Source organism: Canis lupus, chromosome 19 (genome assembly GCF_048164855.1).
Source record: "Canis lupus baileyi chromosome 19, mCanLup2.hap1, whole genome shotgun sequence".
Lineage (NCBI taxonomy): Eukaryota > Metazoa > Chordata > Mammalia > Carnivora > Canidae > Canis > Canis lupus.
This window is the reverse complement of record NC_132856.1, coordinates 43,495,224-43,519,167: the sequence shown is the minus strand read 5'-3', so window position 1 is coordinate 43,519,167 and position 23,944 is coordinate 43,495,224. Positions and strand designations below refer to the sequence as shown.

The following is a 23,944-nucleotide window of genomic DNA, read 5'->3' as shown; positions in this document are numbered from 1 at the left end:
CAGGAGACCAGGATCACACAGTGGGCCTGGCCCATGAAAGGGAAGTCGCATCTCCTGGGTAGGGCTGGCCGCACCACGTGTGGGGTCTCATTGCTCAGTACCTCCTTAACCCCGGGCCGCTCCCCACCAGAGGCTTGCTGCAGGAGGAGGGGCCCTGGCTAACTGCTCGGGGTGGCAATGACAGTTCCTGAGCGCTGCTGCTGAATAAAAGCAAGACAGAGACCGTGGGACAGGCCATTTCGGCCTCGGGGAAGCAGAAGTGGCCTGACACACCAGTCGGGGAGCTGGGATGTGGGTCCTCCTTCTTCACTACCTCTTCTGAACCCCTCGGGTACTGCTGGCCCCTCAGAGGTCCTGAGCCTCCAGGAGAGGGAACACTGTCCCAGCACGAGGGCTCCCACAGTCTGTCACCTACTGACCCTCTGTCTGTCAGGCAAGAACACTGCTGTAGTCCCCAGCCCCTGGGGCAGGAGTCTGTCTAGAGCTGAGGCAGGGGTGTCTGTGGCCACACACCTAGCAAGAGACACTGGTGTGAACTAGAGAGCTTTCTGATGCCAATCGGTCCCCTAATGTACCAGTTCCACCAGCCCCCTTCTCTGCCAGGGCCCCGAGGCCAGAGGGCAGTGCCAGCAGGGCCTGTGTGCAGGAAGCCTGCTGCCCACTAAGGAGCAGGGATACCCACTCTGTCCTCTACCCTCTGATGCTGGTGAACACCGCTGAGGCACTGGGAGAGAAGCAGCACGTGATTTGGTGCACTGACTTTCGTTTATGACAGGGTGGGGGGGCGGCGGGGGGGGGGGGGGAAGCGGAAGAGAAACTGGGTGTGGGCACAAAACTGCAGGGATTAGTGAGAAAAAAAAACCTCTATCACTCTCAGAAACCAGCTCCAGGGTTTTGTGAGACATCAGCAGGAGAGAGGGGAGGCCGCTGGGAGCTGTACTTGGGGCTCTCAGCAATAGCAACAGTACCCATGCCCCCCCAGCCCCCACGCTGCCAAGGCTTCAGAAGACAGACACTGGAACAGGGAGGGCTTGGCAGGGGGACAGGGAGAGGCCAGCACAACAGGAAACAGCAGCACTGGCCAGGGGCTGGCCACAGAGCACCCCCATCCCCTGTAGCTGCCATGTCGCCCAGTATCCCCTGCACCCCCTGGAGCTGAGACTGGTCCAGTGGTCAAGAACACCTGTGTCCAGGGATCCCTGGGTGGCTCAACGGTTTGGTGCCTGCCTTCGACCCAGGGCATGATCCTGGAGCCCTGGGATCAACTCCTGCATCAGGCTCCCTGCATGGGGCCTGCCTCTCCCTCTGCCTATGTCTCTGCCTCTCTCTCTCTCTCTCATGAATAAATAAATAAAATCTTAAAAAAAAAAAAAAAGAATACCTGGGTCCTAGTCACTGTGGACTGTCCCATTCCGGGTCTCAGTTTCCACATCTGTAACCAAGGATGGTATGCCCAGCACTGTTAAGATAGGTCCAAGTCCTCCCAGATGCTCTCTGTGAGACCTACTGAAGAGGCTGCCTATCACAAATGTCCAATTAAGCTGGCTAAAAGGCAAGAGTCTCTGGGATGGGTCATGGAGGGCACTGGGTTCTGTTCGGGGATCTGGCCTTTCCAACACAGGACCAAGGTTTAACTCTCTGCTTCTGCAAACAACTTCAAAAACCTGACAACAGGTATCTTTCTAAAAATCTATTTGTTACCCTTGGAGAAGTCCCAGGTGATGGGGATCTGAGGGGCCACGATCACAGAAAGAGGGAAACTGTGACAGGTAAGTGAGCCTGACACTGGGCGCCTCTTCTCCCCTAAAGCATCTATTTACAAGCAGAGCTGAAAAGCTGAGACCCCAAGCAGAGCTTCCTGCCATCTCATGGGGCTGAAGAGACAAAAAGTTTGCATCAGGGATCCCTGGGTGGCGCAGCGGTTTAGTGCCTGCCTTTGGCCCAGGGCGCGATCCTGGAGACCCCGGATCGAATCCCACGTCGGGCTCCCGGTGCATGGAGCCTGCTTCTCCCTCTGCCTATGTCTCTGCCTCTCTCTCTCTCTCTCTCTCTCTGTGACTATCATAAATAAATAAAAAAATTAAAAAAAAAAAAAAGTTTGCATCAGTGCAAGGAAGGAAGGCTCTTCATCAGTCCTGAGAGGGTGGGTCAGGGCACCTGCAGCATAATTGCTTGCCTTTACCTTTTGTTTTTTTTTTTCTTCCCTCCGTCCCTCCCTCCCTCCCTCTCTCTCTCTCTCTTTCTTTCGATTTTATTCATTGATTTGAGAGACAGAGAGAGCAAGCAAGAGAGAACATGAGTGGGCTGAGCAGGGACCCCCATGTGGGGTTCGATCCCAGGACTCTGAGATCACAACCCAAGCCAAAGGCAGATGCTTAACCAACTGAGTCACCCGGGTGCCCCTGGAATACATTTTCTCTCGAGGAAAATAAATGATTCAGAACCTCAAATTATCCCTAGGACTCTTCATACACAATAGCCAGGATTCAACTAAAGCTATGAGAAAAAAATAAAGGTGACAGAAAGACCCTCAAAGGAAATGCAGACATTAAAATAAAATAACTGAAATTAATAAAAGTTCAGGAAGGTATCTCACATGATGGGAGAACTTCAGCAGAGAATCTGAAGTGGTAAAAATTAATCCAATGGAAATTCTACAACTGAAAATATAACTGAAGTTAAGAGCTCAATAAATGGATTCAACAGCAGTTTAGAACAGCTAAAGGGAGATTAGTGAACTGCAAGGTAAGTCAGAAAACATCCAGACAGAGGCAGAGAGGAGCAGCAGTCAGGAAATACAAACAAGAACGTGAAAGACCCATGGGACGTGGCAGAAAGATCCAGGTAATGAGAGTCCCAGAAGCAGTATTTAAAGAGATAATAACAAAACGTCACAAAATAAGTAGAAAACATCAAGCCATATGCAAACTAAAGAAACACTAGCAACTCCAAAGATGAGCACACCTAGGCAAATCATTTACACACTACTAAACACCAAGGACAAAAAGAAATTCTTAAATTAGACACCTGACCATCAAAGGAATACGTACAATGGACAGCTGACTTCTCCACACAAATCATGGAAACCGTAAGACAATGGGTAATGGATAAGATTTATAGGTAATGCCAACAGTAGTTAGAATGCCACACCAGAATGATAAATCTAGATAAAACAGCCTTCAAAGAGGGACGCCTGGGTGGCTTTGTGGTTGAGTGTCTGCCTTTGGCACAGGTTGTGATCCTGGGGTCCTGGGATCAAGTCCCGCATCAGGCTCTCCACGGGGAGCCTGCTTCTTCCTCTGCCTATGTCTCTGCCTCTTTCTATGTGCATCTCATGAATAAATAAATAAAATCTTAACAAAAACAAAGAGGGGTGCCTGGCTGGCTCAGCTGGTTAAGGGTCAGATGCTTGATTTCAGCTCGTGTCATGATCTCAGGATTGTAGGACTGATCCCTGCATTAGGCTTTGCGCTCAGTGGGAAGCCCGCTTGGGATTCTCTCTCCCCTCTTCTTCTGGCCACCCCTTCATCCCTTGCTCACGCTCTCTCTGTCTCTCAAATAAATCTTTAAAAAAAAAATTAGCCTTCAAAGAAAAACTTGGTCAGAAGAAGAAAAGTTGGCAAAATTGGTTATCAGGAAATCTGTACTTTCAGAAATATTAAAGGGAGTACTTTTGACAGAAGGAAAATGACCTGAGAGGAGCACTGAATTGCAAGAAGGAACGAAGCGCATCAGAAAGAGTTAATATGCAGGGAAACCTGAAAGAATACTGACTGTACAAAACAATCATAACGACTTCTGGGATTTAAAATGCAGCAGCAGGGGTGCCTGGGTGACTCAGTTAAGTGTCTGACTCTTGACCTCAGCTTAGGTCTTGATCTCAGGGTCATGAGATCAAGCCCCATGTTGGGCTTCATGCTAGGCAGGGAGCCAACTTTAAATAAATAAGCAAATGAGTAAGTAAGTAAAAAGAAAAGAAAATGCAGCATCTGTCAATGGCACAGAAGACAGGAGGAGTGAATGGTGCGAAAATGTTCTGAGGTCCTGGCTGCACAAGAAATCGTATGGTGTTACTTTTTTTTTTTTTAAATAGCCTCCATGTGCAATGTGGGGCTTGAACTCATGACTCCAAGATTGAGAGTTGGAGGCTCTACTGACTAAGCCAAGCAGGTGCAAATGCCCTGGGCCACCCCCAGTCCCCTCCATGTGGGCAGCCATCGTCTAAGCTGAGCCTGCTATCTCTCCCATGGAGCATGGGCAGACACAGAGGTTACCTGTGTACCCTCACCTTTACCCTCTCTGATTCAGGACCCCTAGAGTCCCCTAAACAAGACTAAGTCTCTTAACAAGACTTAGTGCTGGTCTCATTCCTTATTAGTCCCCACAGCCTGCTTTCCAATAAAGTATCCCCGGGGTCACTGCCAGCCCTGTCTGCTACCCACTTTCTTGCCCCTTAGGCTTCAAGAGTGAGCTCAACAGGATGGTACTGTGGGCAGCCCAAAGATCGCCACCCACCCCCAAGACATGGCTGACTGCTCCTCTCCCGTGTTCCCTCTTTGTCCTACGTGCCCCTCTACCCAGCAGCCCTCAGACCCCACGCATGTGGCCCCTTCATGGCTGTCCTGCACACCCCATCCTATAAGCTCCTAGAGTCCCAGCCCCAGTACTTAGCTACCAGCAGACACCTGCCTCCAGCTCAGTAGAGGAGTTCACAGAGGGTGTGTGATGGGCAGCCTGGGGCTCTCTCGGCTTTTTAATGCTCAGGAACACAATACCGGAAGCAAAGAATTTGTGCCTAGAAGATTCACAGAAGGCAGGAATGTGGCCGGGTCAGGGCAGCCAACTCCTAAGTGCCTTCTGTTGTCTCTGTAGCAAAGCAGCAGAGTGATGTCCTGGTTCACATCCTGAGACTCCTGAAACTGCAGGAACGATTTTTTCTATCTTCTGTCCTCCACTTCCCACCCTCAGGTCTCTGAGGAGACCTAGCAAGTGCCTGAGCAGGTTCAGTGGCTGCTGTGAGGTCTCCCTCAAGGGCAGCTTGCAGGGACTCCCAGGCGTGAGCTGCCAGGGAGACCACTGGGAAATCACCCAAAACTGTCTTCCCACCTTCCACATGTGCCACTCGGGGGCAGGGGAAGGAGAAAGTTGATATTCTCTGTAAAATATGAAACTCTACCCAGAAATAAAGTTCTAGAATGTCCAAGTGAAAGAAGTGTCCAGATGATCTGGTCCAACCCCTTCACTGGTGAACAGGCCTCAGAGAAACCCTGCTGCTCACAGAGGCTTCCTAGCCCTGGCCTGCTGTGCCCTCACCTGCGCTGTCAGCCTTACCCTCAGGGACATAAGCCCCTCTCTCTCGGCCCTGCCCTAGGCCCCTGGAAAGAGGCTTGGCCAGGGCAGGCCCACCCCACCCAACTACCTCTGTCCCTCCTGCCAGCAAGGTTCCTCCAGGACCGGAGAGAGGACTGTCTGAAGCTCTCTGCCAGTAATGGAGCACAGAGAAAGCCAAGCCCAGCACAGGCCTATGAGGTCCTGGAGGTCAAGCACCGGCTGGAGACAGCAGCTCTGACCATAGACGGCTTTCAGTTTGCACATCCAGGGTACGGAGACACGGGGCTCTTCCTGGGACACACAACCCCCCCTTAACAACATTGTGTGCTTCAGGCTCTGCACACACACACTCACCCCCATGTCTCCAACATAAACAAGGCCTTGTTTGTTGCTGCCAGAGGCCAGACCCAGGGGGCTCGTGAAAACAAGGTGACAGGCAACTATCCAAATGGTGTGCACAAGTGCTCCAGAGGCTGGTCGTCACTTCTTTCAAGGCAGATTAGAGCATTCAAACCCCATGACCTGATAAGCCTGCTCTGGGGAAATTATACCAAAGAAATAATAACAAAACAGGGTCAAACAAAACAAAATGTTCCACACTGAAATGTTTCTGGTAGCATAATCTGTAACAGCCCTGGGGCAGACACTTCTGGCAGAGTCCCCCAGAGAGGCTGCAAGCACCCTTCTAGACAACTGCCAAGATGGGAGTGGGGGGGATGGTCCAGTTCAGGACAGCGCAATCAGAACACCTGGAAATCTCTCTACAAGTAAAGCACGAGATCAGTATGAAACACAGACAGGACACAGGCTCTGGTGATGTTTTTGTCAGTGGTTGCTCAACACTTTCAATCCGGATACTTGATGGCTGGCTTAAGAGCAAATGAAGCTTTTAAAGAGGCCAGCAGCTTTCCCACTCACAGACAGAAGTCGCTGTACTTTAGCTGTCCCCCTAAAGGGTAACCCTGGCCACACTATAGAGACAGGGTACAGATGTAGGGCAAACTTCCTCCCCTCCTGTCTAGCCAGCTCTAATTCCACCCTGCCAAACCACCCCAGGCCTCCTGTCCTACTGACAAACAGAGAGGATGTGGCATAAGAACTGACCACGTGCTGGACAGGGCCACACCGCGTGGACAGAGCCTCCCAAGTGACCCCTGGCAAACACCTCCTCCGAGGGCTTCAGGGAAAGGGGTGGGAGCTCCTGCATCCTCTGGACCTGATGTCCTGCCCTCCCCCGGCCCCGCCACCTCCCTCTTCCTAAAGTACAGGCTGAGACGAATGGGACAATGTTTCCTTCCCGCTAGGGACACCCTCCATACCCTGCCTCTCAGGACTACCCTTCAAGGTAAGGTGGTTACTGACATTTTCCCAATGCAGAAAATGACACAGTCCTGAGAAATTCACGCATGTGCCCAAGGTCTCGGAGTGAGGGAAAAGCCAGGGGCAGAATCCAAACCCGGGTCTCTGGCCTTGAGGTAGACCCCGGGCCACCTCACTAAGCACCTTAGGGACCTGCCGACATGTGGAAGAGTGAAGGCTATCTGACAGCATGCCCGGAGGCCTGCCCAGGGCTGCAGGTGGATCAGCCAGCGCTCTGGGCCCTCGGTGTTCCCGGAGGAAAAAATCATGCTGGGCATCCCCTCATCTTCCCACTGTGGTGTCTGGCCTACAGCGCCATTCTTGAAACTCCTCCTCCCTCCCCGCTTCCCAGCCCTCAGAACCCTCCCTGAGCCCCTCATACCACAGTGGGTTACAGGTGTTAGAGGATGAAGGGGCTTTAGAAATCTAGAACAGAAAGGCAGTCATGCCTCTGCCTTAAAAAAAGGGGAAGTCAGAAGCACCAGAGCTGGCTGGGGGTGAGATCCACATGGGAGCCCCACCAAGACAGATCAACAGCTATGGCCACCCACATTCACCCAACTGTGTCAGCCCCGGGCCTGGAGCGTACTCAGGAGCACTGAGTGAGAGCTAGCTACACTGGTAGTCACCACTAGGGTGGAATGGTGACTGCTGAACCAAGCTGATGTCATGGATCTGCGAGTGTGCTGGTACACGGACACCGTCCTGGGGACCCAACTCACAGACGAGAGAGGGCTTGGCATTTGCCAGCCACTAGGGTTTGGGCACCAGGCCAGGCATGGGCTGGGCCTCAGCTGGGGTGGGACGTCTCTTCACATGGAGTTGGAGAACTGGTTTTCCAACCCAGAGAGGAGGGCTGGTGGCCCAGTTTCTTGGACAACAGTATGTGGCACCCATTACAGGGTGAGCCACTGTCCCTGAATGGTGACTGCTCCAGCTGGGTACACACCTTAATCCAAAGCCGAAGGGAGGTGGTAGCTGTGGGGGCTGAGGGTTTGAGGCTTGCTTGTTGAGGCACTTAACAAGACACGCTCCCCTGCCCCATGCCTGACAGGGTGTGCAACTCCTCCCCTCTCCTCCCACCTGGCATGGTGGCCGTGACTGTCAGCCACAGGCCCTACCCTAGACACCCTTCCATGGCACATGTATTAGCTGACTGCCATCAGGAGAAAGTGACTGAGGGCTTAAAAAAACAGAAGCAGCTGACAGAAATGCCCCTTTCTGGGGGCCAGGGTTCCAGGACCACAAGATTGTGTCTTATGGAGGGGGTCAGCAAGGGACTGTGTGAGAGATGAGTCATGGGTGCCCCTCAGAGTTAGCTACAGGAAGGGCTGACTGGAAGAGGACAGATCCAGCCCAGAGGACATGAAGGGCCCTTTTGGGAATGCAAACACCTCTCTACTTCCCACAGACCCTGGCTTGGGCTGGGCCACCCTCAAGGGACCGAGTCCCCACCCCAATGGGGATGTGGTTGTCTGGGGACAGGGTAGGATTTATCCTGGGGAGAGCAGTACAGATTTTAAGGAATTTTGATCTACAGATTTCATGCAATTCCAATCAAAATCCTGGCAAGCTTTTTTATAGATATTAATAAGCCAACTAAAGTTTATAAGAAAGGCCAAAGGAACCAGAACAGACAAGATTCTGAAAAGGGTTCTTAGGCAAATGGGCAGGAGCAGAGGCAGAGAGGAAGCTGGAGAATTCTCCAGCACGGCTGGCGAGGGGGCGAGGCCCTGGGGGGCCTGCCTCCCATTCTGCTGGGTTTGCCCATCTCCTCAGCCACATGCCCTGGCCCCAAGCTGCATCTGCAAAACGATGCCACCCAACTGTCTCGCTGAAGATGACCTGTACCAAGGACGGGAGGCTCCACAAAGGACCTAATGATTCCTTCCCTGGCTGCATGTACTCACTCCTTTCCTCATCCACTGATGAGACATGTTGCTGTCTCCCCAACAACTGCCCTATCTGCAAGTTAGCACAGCCTGCGTGAAAGTTCCGCCTTCTCCACGTCTGTCTGGAGTCCTTCAGCTCTCTCAGGAGGGCTTAAAAGCTTCTCCTTTCTGCACAGAGCCCAGCATGAGCCCAGTAAAAAGTGGTGGTATTTGCTGTGCTCCTCAGGGAAGCAAGTGCTGTTCTTCTCCCCATCTTTCAGTTGAAGCTACTCAGGTGAGGCTCCCCGAGGAACGAGGCTTGCCAGGGCCAGGAGGCTGGTAACCAGTAGGACTGGTCTCTCGGCCCGAGCTGCTTCCAGGTCCCCAGCTCTCTCCATGTGCCTAGCTCCCTACAATGTTGGGCCCTGCTGCACAAGGAACCGTCACGACGTTTCTTATTTCTGTTCAGTCCTGGCCATGTAAACCAAAGTGCCTGACGATGAACTAATGAACACCAACAGAACACCCAGGCTACCTCCACAAGCCCGTGCAGTGCCTGTGGGGCCGCTGCATGACATCTCCCTCCCCGCTCTGGTCACTTGTACGGAGCCCGGGCTGGGGTTTCTAAGCCGTGGGTCAGAGGGTGTCTGTCCATGCCTCCCCAACAAGATGTCACCCTCACACACACAGACCTTCTCACCATGCAGCTGCTTCACACCTCTGAGCCTTCTCTGCCCAAATCCTACCCATTGAGATTTCAGACCCAACTCAAGAGGAATGTTCTCCCTGAGGTCTTATCTGCTGCTCTTGGCTGAAGGCTGCCCCAAGTGGGTCCTGCAATCCTCTCAGGACACTTCAGAAGGGCAGGTGCCCACACAGGTACCCACCTGGCATCTGGGCTCAGTGTGGGTTGACCTGGACTGAAGCAGACTGTACTTACCTCCCAGGAGCCAAGGAAGCCAAGATGCCCACTGGTCACTGGCCTCAGTGGTCATCCCTAGCCACCCCTCACCTCAGGGGAGCTGGAAGGCTGTCTCTTTATCCCTACTGGCAAAGGGGGTCATGGCAGGGGCTGTGGCTAGGGGCTCCATGGAGCCAGCTCCCAAGACATAAGCATCCTTCTGGGAGTCCCTTTCAAGATCTGGGATACAGATGAGGAGAAAGGTCCCCTCTTTCCTCACACAGACACAGATTCTGCTGCCTTGTGCTCTTTCTGGCAAGCCCATAACCAAGCCCTAGACCCTGCAGTGTGGGGTTAAACCCACAAGGGTCTGGCCACTTGGAACAGGGACTGAGGCTCTGCCTTCCTGAAGAACCCAGGCAAAGCCTTTGCTCTACGGCTGTTCAAGTTAGGGGAGACTACTTTTCCTGGGGGGCACAATTCCACTCCCAGCTAAGGCCAGGCATCCTGACAACCACGGCAGTGACTGATAGCAGAGGGATGGCCACACAGAAGCCAAGCTCATGATGAGCAAGGTAGAACTGTCCTGCCTCAGAGGAGGTGGACTCAGAGAAAAGTGGAAGAACGGGCTGAGCTGAAGCAGAACCCCAATGCAGTGTCCCTCATGTTTCATCCCTGGGCTGCTAGGAGCAAAGAACAGGGGGCCCCCTGCCCTTGCTCAGCCCAGTGGGCTCAGCAGGGGATTTCAGAGGGGTTCTCGAGCTTCACCACAAATGACTCGTTAAGCTCCAGAATGTAGGGATGCCTGGGTGGCTCAATGGTTGAGCATCTGCCTTCGGCTCAGGAGGTGATCCTGGGTCCCAAGATTGAGTCCCACAGGCTCCCTCCCTGCAGGCAGCCTGCTTCTCCCTCTGCCTGTGTCTCTGCCTCTCTGGGTCTCTCATGAATAAATAAAATCTTAAAAAACAAAAACAAAAACCCAGAAGGTGAATGCAGGGGGAATGGGGACTCTTATCCAGAGCTCGCGAGTAGGAACCTGGAGCTTTATATACCCTTCTTTTTCACACGGTTTCTGTTATGAAATCCCTCAGGCACACAGAAAAATTCAGAGAACACAACACAACACTTGTAATCCCTTCCTCCAGAGTCAACAAAAGTAACATTGCTGATTCTGAGACAGGTTTGTTCCTCCTCCCCCTCCTCCCTTTTTATTTAAGAAATCCAGTGTTGTAGCCGGCTGAAGCCTTCCCTAATCCTCCCAGCTTCCCCGGGCTTTCCCAGCAGCTGATCTCCATGTGCTGTTCACATTTCTGTAGCTTCCACTTCACTGCCCTTGACCTCCTCCCACACACTTGCTTTTCTGTTCAGTCTGTCGCCCTGTAGACAGTGTCAGCTCCATGAGGGCAGGAGCTGTGTTTGGTCCACCGTCACCTCCCAGACCAGGAGTGATGCCCTGGGCAAACCAGCCAACCAGCCAAGTCAGGACTTGTTGAGTGAATAACACCTCTATCATCATGTGGGCTTCTTCATTTGATATAAATGCTCTTGCCCTGACTGTTTTCAATTCTGAAGCCTGCTCTTTCCTCCATCAACACCTTGTTTGAGATTCAATCACACACTTCAACAAGTAAGGATTCAACTGCCCAACCTAGCCACCTGCTAACCAATGACCCTTCTCTTTCTCATCAAGGAGAAAGCGGATGAGAGCAGGGACCTCCCAGCAAAACGAAGACAGCCCAGAAATCAGGACTCAAGGCCGAGACCCCAAGTAAGAATAAACCAGAAGAAAATCAAAACGTTCCCTCAGCAGGTACACAGTGTCCCACAGAACTGGGGAAACTATGCAGGTATCCACCCCCAAATCACACAAGTGGGGTCACTCAGCAAAAGAGCAGTGACCTGGCCTTCATCTCTGTCACTAGTGAGGGCCCCTAGAGGTGCCAGTGGAGGGGGCCAGGCCCAACCAGAAAGCACAGAGCCTGCCACTAGGGTGGTAAGGGTCCCAGCACCACCACTGAGCATCACCTATACCTCTCAGCACAGAGCTGTTCGCATTGCTGATAAAAAGCGAGGTGGCAAGAACCACACAGGGCTGCCCGTGAAGACCATGTGAACCCACTCTGTAAACTGCCAAGTCATACAAGCACATGCCCCATGGATTTGAAAAAGCCCCATTTCGTTTGGGATCAGCTTCTGATGAGGGGCCTGCACCCGGGGAGGTTCCACTCACCGTGGTGAAGACAAGACAAGGCTGTGGCATCAAGAAGTCCTGCTCCTTCTCCAGGGAGGGTCCCCTGCTGTGCCCCCTCAAAGCACAGTCCGCCCAGGTAAGTTTGCTTAGGACATCAAGATTCACTACCCCGAGTGAGCAGGTACCTTCAAGCCCAGTGCCTGAAGGAAACTGTTCAGGACAGGGAACACCAAGGGGACCATTCAGAAACCAAGTCTGATTCCAAGCACAGTTCCCCAGCTACCCTTGTGGCCCTAGCGCAAGGCTGGAGGAGGAGGACATGGGATCCCCAACTCTGGCCATGGAAGTGCTGTGCAGACATGAAGGTTCTCCCCAGCTCACGAAGACCAACCACATGGCTCCCGCCTGCCCCACCCCTGGGATGTACAAATGTTTCCCAGGTATTTTTGATGCAAAGCAGCACCCAAGCTATATGGAGGTGCCAGCCATCCAGACGGGACGGGGACAGGGGGCAGACTGTGTGCCCACAACCACAGGGCAGAGCACCGTGTTCGGGCAACTGAAGTTGACTGGACCAGGTGACAGGAGCTGGCAGGAGAGAAACATGCTCCCTGATCTCCCAGGAGGGGCATGGGGAGCACAGACAGGGAGGAGGAAGCAGAGGCCTCTGAGCCCAGCTCTGTATGAAGACCAGCCTCTGAAGTGGAGATAAGAGGAAGGAGGAGAGGACAAGGAATCCAGGCTGAGACAGCAGCAGAGAGGCCGCTGCCAAGAGATGCTGAAGGGCCAGAGGGGTGATGGGGAACCAGGAGGGGTCGGGTGGCCCAGGCGGAGCACACAAGCCACACATGGTCTGGACCTGATTTTGCAGGTGCCGGGGAACCACGCCACGCAAGAGGTTTTGAGAAGAGGGATAAGCCATATGGGAGTCAGGAAGGAAATGCTGGTGGCCAGGTCAAAGCCAGCAGGTCAGTGGAGGAAAGGGGGCAGAGAAGGCTCGGGTGCGGGGGAAGGGCGAGCTTTTTCAAGGCAGCCACAGCATGAGTGGGGGAGGCACGGGGGCAGAGGCTGTGACAGAGGTGGATGACATGGAGGTGAACACAGGCCTTACCTGTGCTTCTCGCCTTCCTCCTCCCCTTCTCTGAGCTGCTTGGTCTTGGGCTCCCCATCTTCCTTGTCCTACAAAGGGAGGGAGAAAACCACTTGCTCAGATGGATGCTCCTACTTTCAGTTCTTGATGCCCAGGGAGCTGGTGAAAAAAGGAACAGCTCAGGAGCCACCCACCCTGGCACAACACTGAAGCCTCATGCCCCAAGCCTTCAACTCCCCCGCTACCCACCCCACCCCCAAAATTTAACAACTGGTGCCCCCAGCCCAGGCCAGACACACAGTGGTGGCCCTCAGAGAATGCTAGCAGAAGCTAGAAGGATTTAGTGGTGAGAAACAGGTGATCAGTGCCAGAGGGTTCCCTTCATGGGTCTGCATGAGGCCACCCCCTGAGCTGGGATGGGCAGTCGCCAGCAACCAAGCTGGGGCAAAAGCTCCCTGCTGACTCCCCTCCCATGCCAGAGGCCTCTCCAGAAACACCTATTTATTTACCTTAAGGGCTAGCATAACTCAAACTAGAACCGGGCTTATAATAATATATTCAGGGGATAGAGGTAAGGGGATTTAGTTTGAAGTCTCTATGGGAAAAATTTCTTCTAAATGTCTTTTCTTTGTCTTCCTCCTGCCTCCCATCTCTTTATAAGGCTAGAGAAGCTATGTTCACCTCAAACCTGACACTGTATACTTGTTCTCCAGACACATCAGGGGCCACAACAAAGGATACCACCATGCTGCTTCCACCTGCAGAAGCAAGTGTCTTCCCAAGCTTTCTTCCTTACTCTGTAGGATCAGACTGGCCCTGGGGACAGATGGACATGCAGGGTATGTGCACATGTATGTGCTCAATTGCATGACCATGTTCTCAGTCCTGAGGCACCCCCATGGTCTTTGTGCATGCCAGGGCTGGTCCTCCAGAGGGTGTCACTGTGCACTGCATTACCAGCAGCAACGTGCCTTTGGCCATCTCACTGAAGCAGTATTCTGAGACATCAGTAAGGTGCTGCCACAGGGAGGCCACTATGACATAAGAAATAGCTAGAAAAAGAAAGAAAAGAAAGAAAAGAAAAGAAAGGAAAGAAAGGAAAGAAAAGAAAGAAAAGAAAGAGCTAGAGGGGTGCCTGGCTGGCTCAGTTGGAGGAGCATATGACTCTTGATCTCAGGGTCGTGAGTTTGAACTGCCTGTTGGGTGTAGAGATTACTAAAACAAAAAACAAAACTAAAAAAAAAAAAAAAAAAGTTGCTATTTGCAACAACATGGACGACAGAGCTAGATGGTATTATGCTAAGAGAAATAAGTCAATCACAGAAAAACAAATGCTATATGATTTCATTCATATACGGAATTTAAGAAACAAAACAGAGGAACATAGGGGAAGGGAAGGAATAATAAAATATGTTGAAAACAGAGAGGGAGGCAAAACCATACGAGACTCTTAACTTTAGGAAACAAACTGAGAATTGCTGGGTGCAGGGGGGAAGATTGCTGGGGGATGGGATAACTAGGTGATGGGCATTAAAGAGGGCACCTGATGGGATGAGCACTGGGTGTTATATACAACTGATGAATCAATGAACTCTAACCTCTGAAATTAATAATACATTATATGTTTATTATATCGAATTTAAATTAAAATTTTAAAAAGCAAAGAGCTAGAGCCGACATAGAAATTTTAAGTAAACCAGCTACATGCACTAACTCTCCTCAGAGTTTGTTTATGCTGCTGACAACTGCCTCCACAAGAGTGGCATTTGTTTTATGAGTCACCTCCTAACAGTGATCATCATGGGGACCTGAGAACAGCCAGACCCCACCATTCCTTGGCCTCCACACTTGCAGGGAAGGAGACCACTCAAAGCAGGCAGGCTAGAGGCTTTTGGCCCAGAGAAACGCTTTTATGATGTGAACAGCTCAAGATAACCCCTTGCTACTTCAACCCAGAGCAGCTTAGCTCAGGGATGAAGCAGCAGGAATGAGTAACAGCAGCAGCAGGATAGAGGTCAACAGGATTCTGGGGAGAGGGGGAGGGATGGACAGAATGTGGGTGTTACAGGAGTAGGAAAGACATTCCTGAGAAGGGGGGTGCGTAGCTTGAGCAAAGGTGGGTGTGGTGTGCAAAACACCCAGGTGGTTGGAGCAGCAGCAGCAGGCCTGGTGAAGGGGTAAAGGAGAATGCTGGTAAAGTTGGCAGGCCAAGTGGGGCTGGTCACAGGGGGTTCTGACCAGTGCCCTAAGGCACCAGGAGCCAGAGGAAAGGCTGGGGGAGCTGTTGGCAGAGTCTGGCCACCACAAGCAAGCCCTGGGGCAGAGAGGCATTCCTTGGTGATGGCCCAAGAGGGAAGGAGGAGGACAGAGTATAAATTCTCAAAGGAGACACAAACTAGGGCTCTCTACTGGCCTCCAGGGCTGCAGGGGCCTGGGTAGGACCCCTTCCACGGAGGCCCAACTGACACACGCACCGGTCCCTGATGAAATGCCAGCGGATTAAGCAAGCTGTAAGCCTGAACAGTCAAAAAAAAAAAAAAAAAAAGAAAGAAAGCTCCTTCCCAACTGCCAGCCAGTGGACTACTCCCTGATGGCCTGCCTCCCCTTGGTGAGTAAGGACAGAGGTGGAAGGGCAGAAAAAGGCTCAGCTTTTCCAGAAGCACCCCACAGGAGGGCCTCTTTCCACGGGGCTCTGTTAACCTGGACCAGTTGGCAGACAACGGTGGGGGCTCCAGGACCAGCCTTTGGGAATCTGTCCTTTGCAAACACCATGCCCCTTCTCAGCAGCCACTGCACCCACCACTGTCCTGGAGTCTCAGAGACACTCAAGTGCCTTGGCACAGGCTGGTTATTCATTAACAAATGAGAAAACACCCCACTATCTATGTGACATTTTAAAAAATGCCCAGCAGCCTGGTGGGTGGGCCGTATCATCAATTCTTCACATAGTGTGAGGTTAAGGATGACCCTAGCCTGGGCTGCTGTGTGAAGAGCAGGTGCTCAAGAACAATAAAGATATGGGGGGGGGGGGGGGGGGCGGCGGAGAGAAGCAGGGTAACAATAGGCCACATAAAAGCAAGGACAAGGTGTGCTCCAGTCTTCACACTCAACAGCAATTCAGCTAGATAGGACAGTAAGCGTTTGTGAGAAGGAAAACAGCTTCTGGGTGATCCTGGCCTTGGTCCCAAGGCAGGACCCTCATTACCTGGGATGGAGACAGGAGGTGCAGACTACCCTCGTGGCCCACCCCAGCTTCAGAGACTCAAAGGGCCCCAGGAACTGAAGGCCCCCACAGCTGTCTCTTAGGTCCTCAATTCAACATACAGGGAGCCTGGTAGCAAATGGCCACCAGAGAGAGGGAAGAGATTTGCCCAAGGCCACAGAGCCTGTCAGTGGTGACTGCAGGTCTGGATCAAGGTCCTTCTGCCCCCCTGCCCTACGTTCTCACCAAGGAGATGAGAGAGTGTATCCAGAGCAGCACTCAGTTTCTAAAACCGGCTCTGATCCCAGCCACCTCTCCCATGCTCCCCGACGGTTCAGACCTGGTTCAGACCTGACCACATGCACTCAGACCGGCTGCAGCCAGCCCCAGTCTAGGCCCAGGCCCTGGTGTACACCCTCGGGAGTGCAGGGTTATGCAAGATTGGTATTACCTCTTCCTTAAATCTATGATAAGACTTCAGTGAAGCCATCTCGACCCACCCAAAGTTTCCTTTGTGAGGTTTTTAGATATGGGACTCTACCAATTTTCTATTTCTTCCTGAGCCAGTCTCCTGAATTCTTCTTTCAAGGGCTATCCATTTCACCTAAGTTACTGCATGTATTGGCAAAAAACCATTTATAATATTCTCTTATTATCCCTTTAACTTTTGTAGGATCTGTAGTGACATCCATTGACGTCGAAAACCTCTGTCTTTTGTCTTTCTTTGTTAGCCCAGCTGGAGGGACGCCTGGGTGGCTTAGTCGGTAGAGCGTGCAACTCTTAATCTCCAGGTCATGAACTCAAACCCCACGCTGGGCACTGAGCTCTTAGGAAAATAATAAAATATTAGACCAGCTGGAGGTTTATCGATTCTGGGACATTTCAGACTTGGTGTTTTAACAATGTGTTTGCTCCTCAGTCACTTCCCCAGAAGAAGCCCTCTTTAGCGGACTACCCCTACAGGGGATGAGAAGAGCACGTTAATCCATATTTGCTGCCTGAACCCTATCAGAAACTCAATCAACCATCAGAAATGCAGAAGGTGGGGGGAGAAGAGAAGCTGCTGCCTCTCCTTCTGCTGCCCCTCTCCCCACCCAGGCAAAGACTAGGGTCCCTCTTCCCTCCTGTTTCCCTTTGTTGTGCTGGGTCTGCCCAGCACAAAGATAAAGGAAACAAGAATGCTGTCCTCAAGGATCTCAAATCTACTTAAAGGAACAGACTTCAAAAACGTACCTCTGTGCCATGAGTGGCAGGAAGACTTTATGACATGTTCTGTATACCTGGGGAATCGGCAAGGGATAGGCATTGTCAGAGAAGGAGGTAACCCTTAAAGTCAGCTCCAAGTATCCAATGGGAGGTTACCAAGCAGCTAAAGAATGGTAATTGCCTGGTAAAGCCACAAGAGCAGAGTGAGGGCACTGTCCAGACCTGTGGAGCCTGAGGAGCCATGTCAGGCCGGACTGGGGGAGGGCAGGGCTAGACGAGGGCTGACAAGGCCTTCCCCCAGTGCTGTGGGCGGGCTTAGCCCAGCCAGGGCCAATGTTCTCAAAGGGCATTGTGGCAGCCTGGAAGTGGAATCGTGGGAGAAGATGGGGAGACCAGAAGCCAGGTGAGACTGTCCACTCCCGGCCTGGACCTGTCCCAGCCTGCTGATGTTTGTGCATATGTGCTGGTGAAGAGTAAATGGGGGTTGGGAGCTGCCATCAGGGGCAGTCATGCTGAAGGAGGAGCTCCTGAGCTGAGGGGACAAGGAGCAAGCCCCTCACTCTCACCCTAAGAGGAGCTGCTGCCCAGGGCTCTTCCTTCCAGAAGACAAAGAAGGAAGCAGGAAAGGGTTAATAGACACTCCAATCTCTGGTCTAAGTTCCCCCTGCCATTAGCCCATAAGTGAAGCAGCTGGAGACCCGACAGGAACCCACAGGTACAGAAACCCTTTCCAATGCCCAGGCAACATGCCTCATTAGCTCTGGGTATGCCTGGTGAGCTGTTCAGGGAAATGGCCCTTCTGGTCAACAATCAAGATCAAGAAAGACTAAGACCCAAACCTGGTCCCCTAAGAAGAGTTGAAATTGGCCCCAGCTTGAGCCTTTCTGGTTGCTGTGGCCCCGAGCAGGGAAAAGTCAATGAGAGATAAGCACAGAAGGGAAGTGAGGGAGACAGGAAGGGACTGACACTACTGAGGGCAAACCTGGCAGGTTTCACAATTTCACCCTGCTGCCCATCCTCAAAACCAGGGCAGCCCCATTCGGGCAGAGAGACTTCCTGTCGGGTGCGGCTGTGAAAGGCGCCGTTCTCCACGGGCACTTAGGGGGTAGGGCAGACACTCGGTGTCTGACTCACCCTGAAGATGCAGTGATAAGCCCTGGGCTGAATGCCACCACACCTGGGTGCAGACACTGCATAGTCCTCTACTGTCCAGAGACAGGAGGAAGGAGGGGAGGGAGGTTCAAAGTCTCCCGGGCAAGCAATGATCCCAGCAGGGCCCAACAGTGGGTCCCCAGCACTGTTTGCTGGGGGCGGGGGATGGGACTACCTGGCCTGTATGTCCACTCTGCCCAGCAGGTGGAGAGTCCCTCAAGGGCAGATAGTACAGCAGGTGCAGCAGCGGAGCTCACAGGCTCTGTGCCAGACCCTGCCTGGCAAAGCCCAGGGTCCGTTTCACCCATCTGACCGTGGGCAAGTCATTCGACCAGTCTGGCCTCGGTTCCTCTTCTATGAAAACAGACACTATCACTCTGACATCATGGCACGGCTATAAGAGTGAATAGTCAGGGAGGAAGGAGAAGAGCCTGTAGCTCGAGTGGACAAGGAGCAGCCTCTGAAGGGTAGGGAGGATGGGGCCAGGCCAGGAAGGGCAGGGCTGCGGAGAAACCACAGGGCCGCAGGGCCCAGACTGGCTGCATCTGCACAGCTCATGAGAAGCTTTCACTTTCATCAATCCGGAGGGCAGACAAGCAGCGCAGTAACGTCTGCTTCATGAAGACAGCAGAGGACGTGTCGGACAATCTGTGCAGGGGGACCCACCTTCTGACTCTCCGCGTTCAGGGCTCCATTGAAAATCAGACTCAGAAGGTCCAGCAGGGAGGGCGGAGCCCGACAGCCCAGAGCAGAGGCACCAGTGCTCTCCGGTGGAAGCAGGCGTTCCCCAGAGGCTCGTGAGCCCAGAGAACAAAGTGCTGGGGGAACAGCCCGGAAGCTGGAGGTGAGGCCTGCAGATGAGGGCCGGAACTAAGGCAGTGGCACTACCACAGAAGTGCCCAAACGCTCGGGGGGCGAGGGGGGCATCAGACAACGGACTCCAGGTTCTGACCAGGACTCCCAGGGAGAAGAAGGGTCCAGTGGGGCGTCCTCAGTGGCAGAGAAGAGGGCCCGCTCCTCAGCCAGAGGTGGGGCTGGCACCACCAGACAGCACGGCCCCAGGATGGCTGCCGGTGCCCTGCATGTGGCAGAGGAGTGGGGGGGGGAGCTGGCCCCAAGCCAAGCCTGGTCCTATTCTTGCAATGGAAGAAACTGGCGGTGTTCGGAGGCGATGGCAGGCAACCCCTCCAGCAGATTACCAGCTAACAGACCGGCTCCCTGTGCTAGGTACTCCATCCACATCAGGTCCCGAGGGGCAGAAAGAACACACCGAGAGGGCGCCTGGTGTTCACAGACCAGGGCGGGTGGAACTTAGCCTGGAACCGTGGACGGGATCCCAGAAGTCACCAGTCACACACACACAGGCCAGGTATAAAAGGCCCATTTTTCTGGAGTAAGAATCCATAGCTCTTCAGATTCTCAAGGGGGTAGTGACCTGGAGGAGGGAAGGGAGTGTCAACAGCATGGCGGTGGTGTGTGGAGTGTGGGGGCAGGTCTTTTGGGGGCAGGTCTTTGGGTGGCACCTGAGGTATCTGGGGAGGCTCTCCTACCACCTGTTCTGCACCCAAGGAGTGGGGGCAGGGGCAGGGCGGCAGAGGGAACAGGTAGCAGCAGAAGGTGCAGAGGCTTGGGAGGGCCCACGTGGTCCCCACATCCCCACAGGAAAGAAGCCCTTGAGAGGTCATGCTGAGGGCAGGGCAAAGACCAGTGCCCCCTTTTCTTCACACATGGCCAGCCTGGACCAGTTCCTCTGGGCGGTGGGGCCAGGCTCCAAATTCCCACAGGGCCCTCCCTGTAGGGGGCACTGTGGGATGGAGATGCCCAGGCAGCGCGAGGCAGACCACACTTCCACAGCTGACCAGTGGTGGCACACAGGGCAAACTGCAGGACCTCTCTGTTTCCTCCCTGTGAGAGTGGGGCCAGTGCTACTTCACAGACACTGGGGTTAGGAACCTGGCTCCACCTCCTGGCACAGGGCCCCATGTGACACCCACTGTGGGCGACAGCCTGCTGGCACCCTGGGGTCCTGCTGTCCATCAGCGACAGGCCTGACTTGAACTCTGGCTCCCACCACACCCCCTGGGGAATCAGTCCTTCCCTCTGTTTTCACCTCCCCACCCCCTGCTCGGCCTGCACCCCCTCACACAAACAAACAAGAAAGTGGGTAGCCAGTAGAGTTCTAGGAACCAAAACAGACTTCAGAGACCCAGGGCCCAGGGTCCAGATCCAGGCTGGGAAGCAAAGGGCCAATTATGGTCGGTCCAACCCACAGAGAAGCTGATCCATGCCTAACACTGTAAAAGGTAGTGGTGTGTGAATGGAAGGCACCATCCTTTTCTAATTGTGTGTGTGTGTGTGTGTGTGTGTGTGTGTGTGTATGTTTGTGGGTTTTTTTTGCCAAGTTTCTGCAGATGACACACATGCAATTTTTAAAACTGAAGCTCAAATTAAGAATGACCTATCTGATTCCCTCGGGGATGAGGGAGAAGGGCCCCAGGCTGGAAGAACGGGCACCGCATGTGTGAGGCTTCCCCACAGAAGCCTTCATTCTGCACGTGCCACCAAACTGCATGGAGGCAGAGAGACGGAGGGTGGGCTTCGGCCCCTTCCCTCCTCCCCATGTGGGCCGAAGGTTACACCCATGTTCAGCAGAAGGGCTTTCTTTCCAGGCAGGCTCTCCATCAAGAATAGTCCCAGACATTTGATTTTACCTGGACTTGCCCATGTGAGATTTTGTTTGTCATCTTTCTTCCCTCCTCGACTGGGAGCTAGCTCTCAGAGGCCTGTCCACTGCTGCCCCCAACACCTGACGCCTAACAGCAGCTGGGCTACTAGCAAATGAGTGATGGAGCAACCAAAGGGAGGCAGGACACATATGCTACTTCTTCCCCTTACGGACAAGTTCTCCTCCCAAAAACTTGCATGAACCAGGCATCACTAAGCTTGCCTCCTGGATGTGAGGACTGAGGCTCAGTGGACCTAACTCGGGTCCGTGCATGTCAGAGTCCTACTCTTTCCACCAGTTTGGGGACACAGTCACAAAAGCCCAGTTCCCTGCTACCACACACGTGGTTCTTTCTACCAGACAGATCTGCGTCTTCACCACCAAGCTGTCTGTTCTAGCCTCCCTTCCAACAATCACCTGCACTTCTGCTTCTTTCCTGTAGATTGAGAGAAAAAATCTCAACCATGCCCACTCCTTAGTAGTGTGGTAAGGATCAAATCTAATGGGTCCACCAAACTAGAAGACTTCCCAGTAAAAGATGAGCTCTGGGGAGGGCTGGACCCCATTCTTACTCATCTCTGCTCATGTATTTCCTATAATAATAGCATTCATTACATTATGCCAAGCAACTGATTATCCAATTAACTGAAATAATTACTTATTCATCATAAAAATCTACTAGGGGCACCTGGATGGCTCAGTAGGTTAAGTGTCAGCCTTCAGCTCAGATCATGATCCTGGGATCCTGGGATTGAGCCTCAGGTTGGGCTCCTGGCTCAGCAGGAGCCAGTCTGCTTGTCCCTCCCCCCTGAACCCACGCCTCCTCACCCTGTCTCAGCATCTGTGCACTTTGTCTCTCTCTCAAAAAATCTAATCAAGTCAGCACTGTTTTCTTTCTTTCACAGATTATAAAAATGGAAGTCTGGTGTAAGTAAGTAGTCCACCCAGAGTCACACAGCTGTTGGTGCCAGGGTCCAAAGGATAGGGTCAGAGTCAAGCCTAGGCTGCTTCCCTGTAAGAGCCAGCCCTCTGCTCTAGCCATGCTCCCACACCTATCTCCAACACACAGGTGGTCTCACTGGTGTCTGACGGAGCAGCAGCATCACACCACCTCACATCTCTCCCCAGTGTCATTTCAGAGAGACATGACCAAACCATCAGGAGCCCCCGATATGCCCATTTCTGGGCCAGGAACTTCCAACCCAGAAGAGCATCACTAGGAGATAAAAGAGTAGATACATGGCGAGGTGCTCACAGCTGTACTTCTCCTAACAGGGTGACCTGGAACTGCGAGGTGAGTCCTACTTGCTCCTGCACCTGGCTTGTATGGTCACGGAAACAGCACAGTGACACAGAACACACAGGACCGTGAGAGGTGCTGAGTCCACACACATGGCCATGAGCCGAACCATAGCATCACATCATGACACACATGTGGCCCAAGACTTCACGGGCTCCTACATGACTGTGGGTAGTATTTTTTCCATTTCCTTTCATTCTGTTATCAAAATGACTTAATAGCAAAAAGATCTAAAAACAAAAGCAGCTAGAGGAACCCAGCTGCCCGTGACTCACTGTCTTGACTGTATCACACCCTAAACAGACTCTCCTGACCTTCACCTGGCTCAGCAGGAAAGCAGGAAGCCATGGCTAGCCCTGAGGCCCAGCACAGCCCAGTCAATGTTTGGTGACTTTTCTAGAATTTAAACACATGAAACCCAAAGGACCAGCATGCTGCGGGGGGCGGGGAGGAGGAGGAAGGCTGACGCCTGCACACACCAGCCCGCAGCCCTGGACTGGGCCCAAGAGCCAAACCAGCAGCTGCCCTGGAGGCTGAGTGCCCTCCAACTGGGCCAGACAGCTCCCCTGATCAGGACAAAAATTTCAGTTAAGAAACCAACTGGTGGTGAGCGATGAGGTTACCTCCCTACCCTCTCCCCCTGCCTCATCATTTCCCGTTTTTTCAAGGGGGAAAGTGCCTCCTCTGCCACAGAACAGAACTTGCAACCACCAGGACTTCCTCATCATGGTAAAGCTCACAGCTGGAGCAAGAGCAGTGAATCGCAAAGGCAAACAATAATGTTCATGAAGTTTAGAAACCCCTGCCTGGTATGAGATAGCCCTGTGTGGCACTGGGGGGCTGGCCCAGAATCCTCTTCCTGTGGCCTCAATGTGGACAGCTGGAGTCATGATGCACTGCATGGGGGCCCAGCTGGTTGGTTTTAGGGAATAAAACAGCCACCCAGAATCTCTGGTCCTGAGGACATATGGCTGGTGTCTGACCCACACCAGATCCATCCTCTGCCCTCGAACTCTGGATGGTGAACAGGATTCTCAGTCTGAGCCCTAGAGGGAAGAGGGAACTTATTGAGAATATGTTCACCATCCTTGGATCCAAGGGAAATAGCAAACAAGGGCCTGAAAACCCCAGTTGAGTGGCCCTGAAAATCACACCCTTCTACCTCCCCCCACACCAGGCCCATGTGCCTATTCACACCAGTGCTGGGTCCCCAAACCATTCCCTGACAGCAGCCAACAGGACCACATCAAGGCTCCTGTTAGCCACATGATGCCACTGGCTTCCTCAAAGCCTGCGATCAACAAGGCGGGGGGGCGGGGGGTCCTTTTCCGTGTGGGCAGGTGTCAAAACGCCCCCAGTCCATGCCTGAACAACTGATTCTGCAAACCTTGTGGTCTGGAAAGACTTCGCACCCAGTGAAGTTCACCTCGCCGGTATGGCTGCAGATTACAGACCTCTATATAAAGGCAAGTCGGCCTCTCCCTGAGAAAAAGATCTCAGCCTGGCCAACTCCCAAACCCACGGGCCTATCCAGTTGCTTCATTTCTTCACTCAAATATTTTCGAGATGTCTCTGAGCCCTGTCATATCTGGCGGATGAAAAGGTGACGAAGACAT

General features: G+C 53.0%; 1 protein-coding gene and 1 long non-coding RNA gene across 3 annotated transcripts in view; one reads left to right on the top strand and one right to left on the bottom strand.

The window, feature by feature from the left end:
* CCDC12 (coiled-coil domain containing 12) overlaps positions 1-23,944 on the bottom strand; it is a 54,672-nt gene that overhangs the window by 8,620 nt on the left and 22,108 nt on the right. The window contains exon 2 of the mRNA XM_072786473.1: positions 12,765-12,832. Coding sequence (XP_072642574.1) covers positions 12,765-12,832 — 68 coding nt within the window. The remainder of the gene's footprint in view (positions 1-12,764; positions 12,833-23,944) is intronic.
* On the top strand, positions 18,667-22,587 carry LOC140610406 (uncharacterized). Of its 2 annotated transcripts, XR_012012070.1 has the most exons (3): positions 18,668-19,147; positions 19,531-19,672; positions 22,304-22,587. It is a non-coding gene; the product is annotated as an uncharacterized lncRNA (long non-coding RNA). The 2 variants fall into 2 exon arrangements; XR_012012071.1 differs by lacking the exon at positions 19,531-19,672 and having other exon boundaries at positions 18,667-19,147.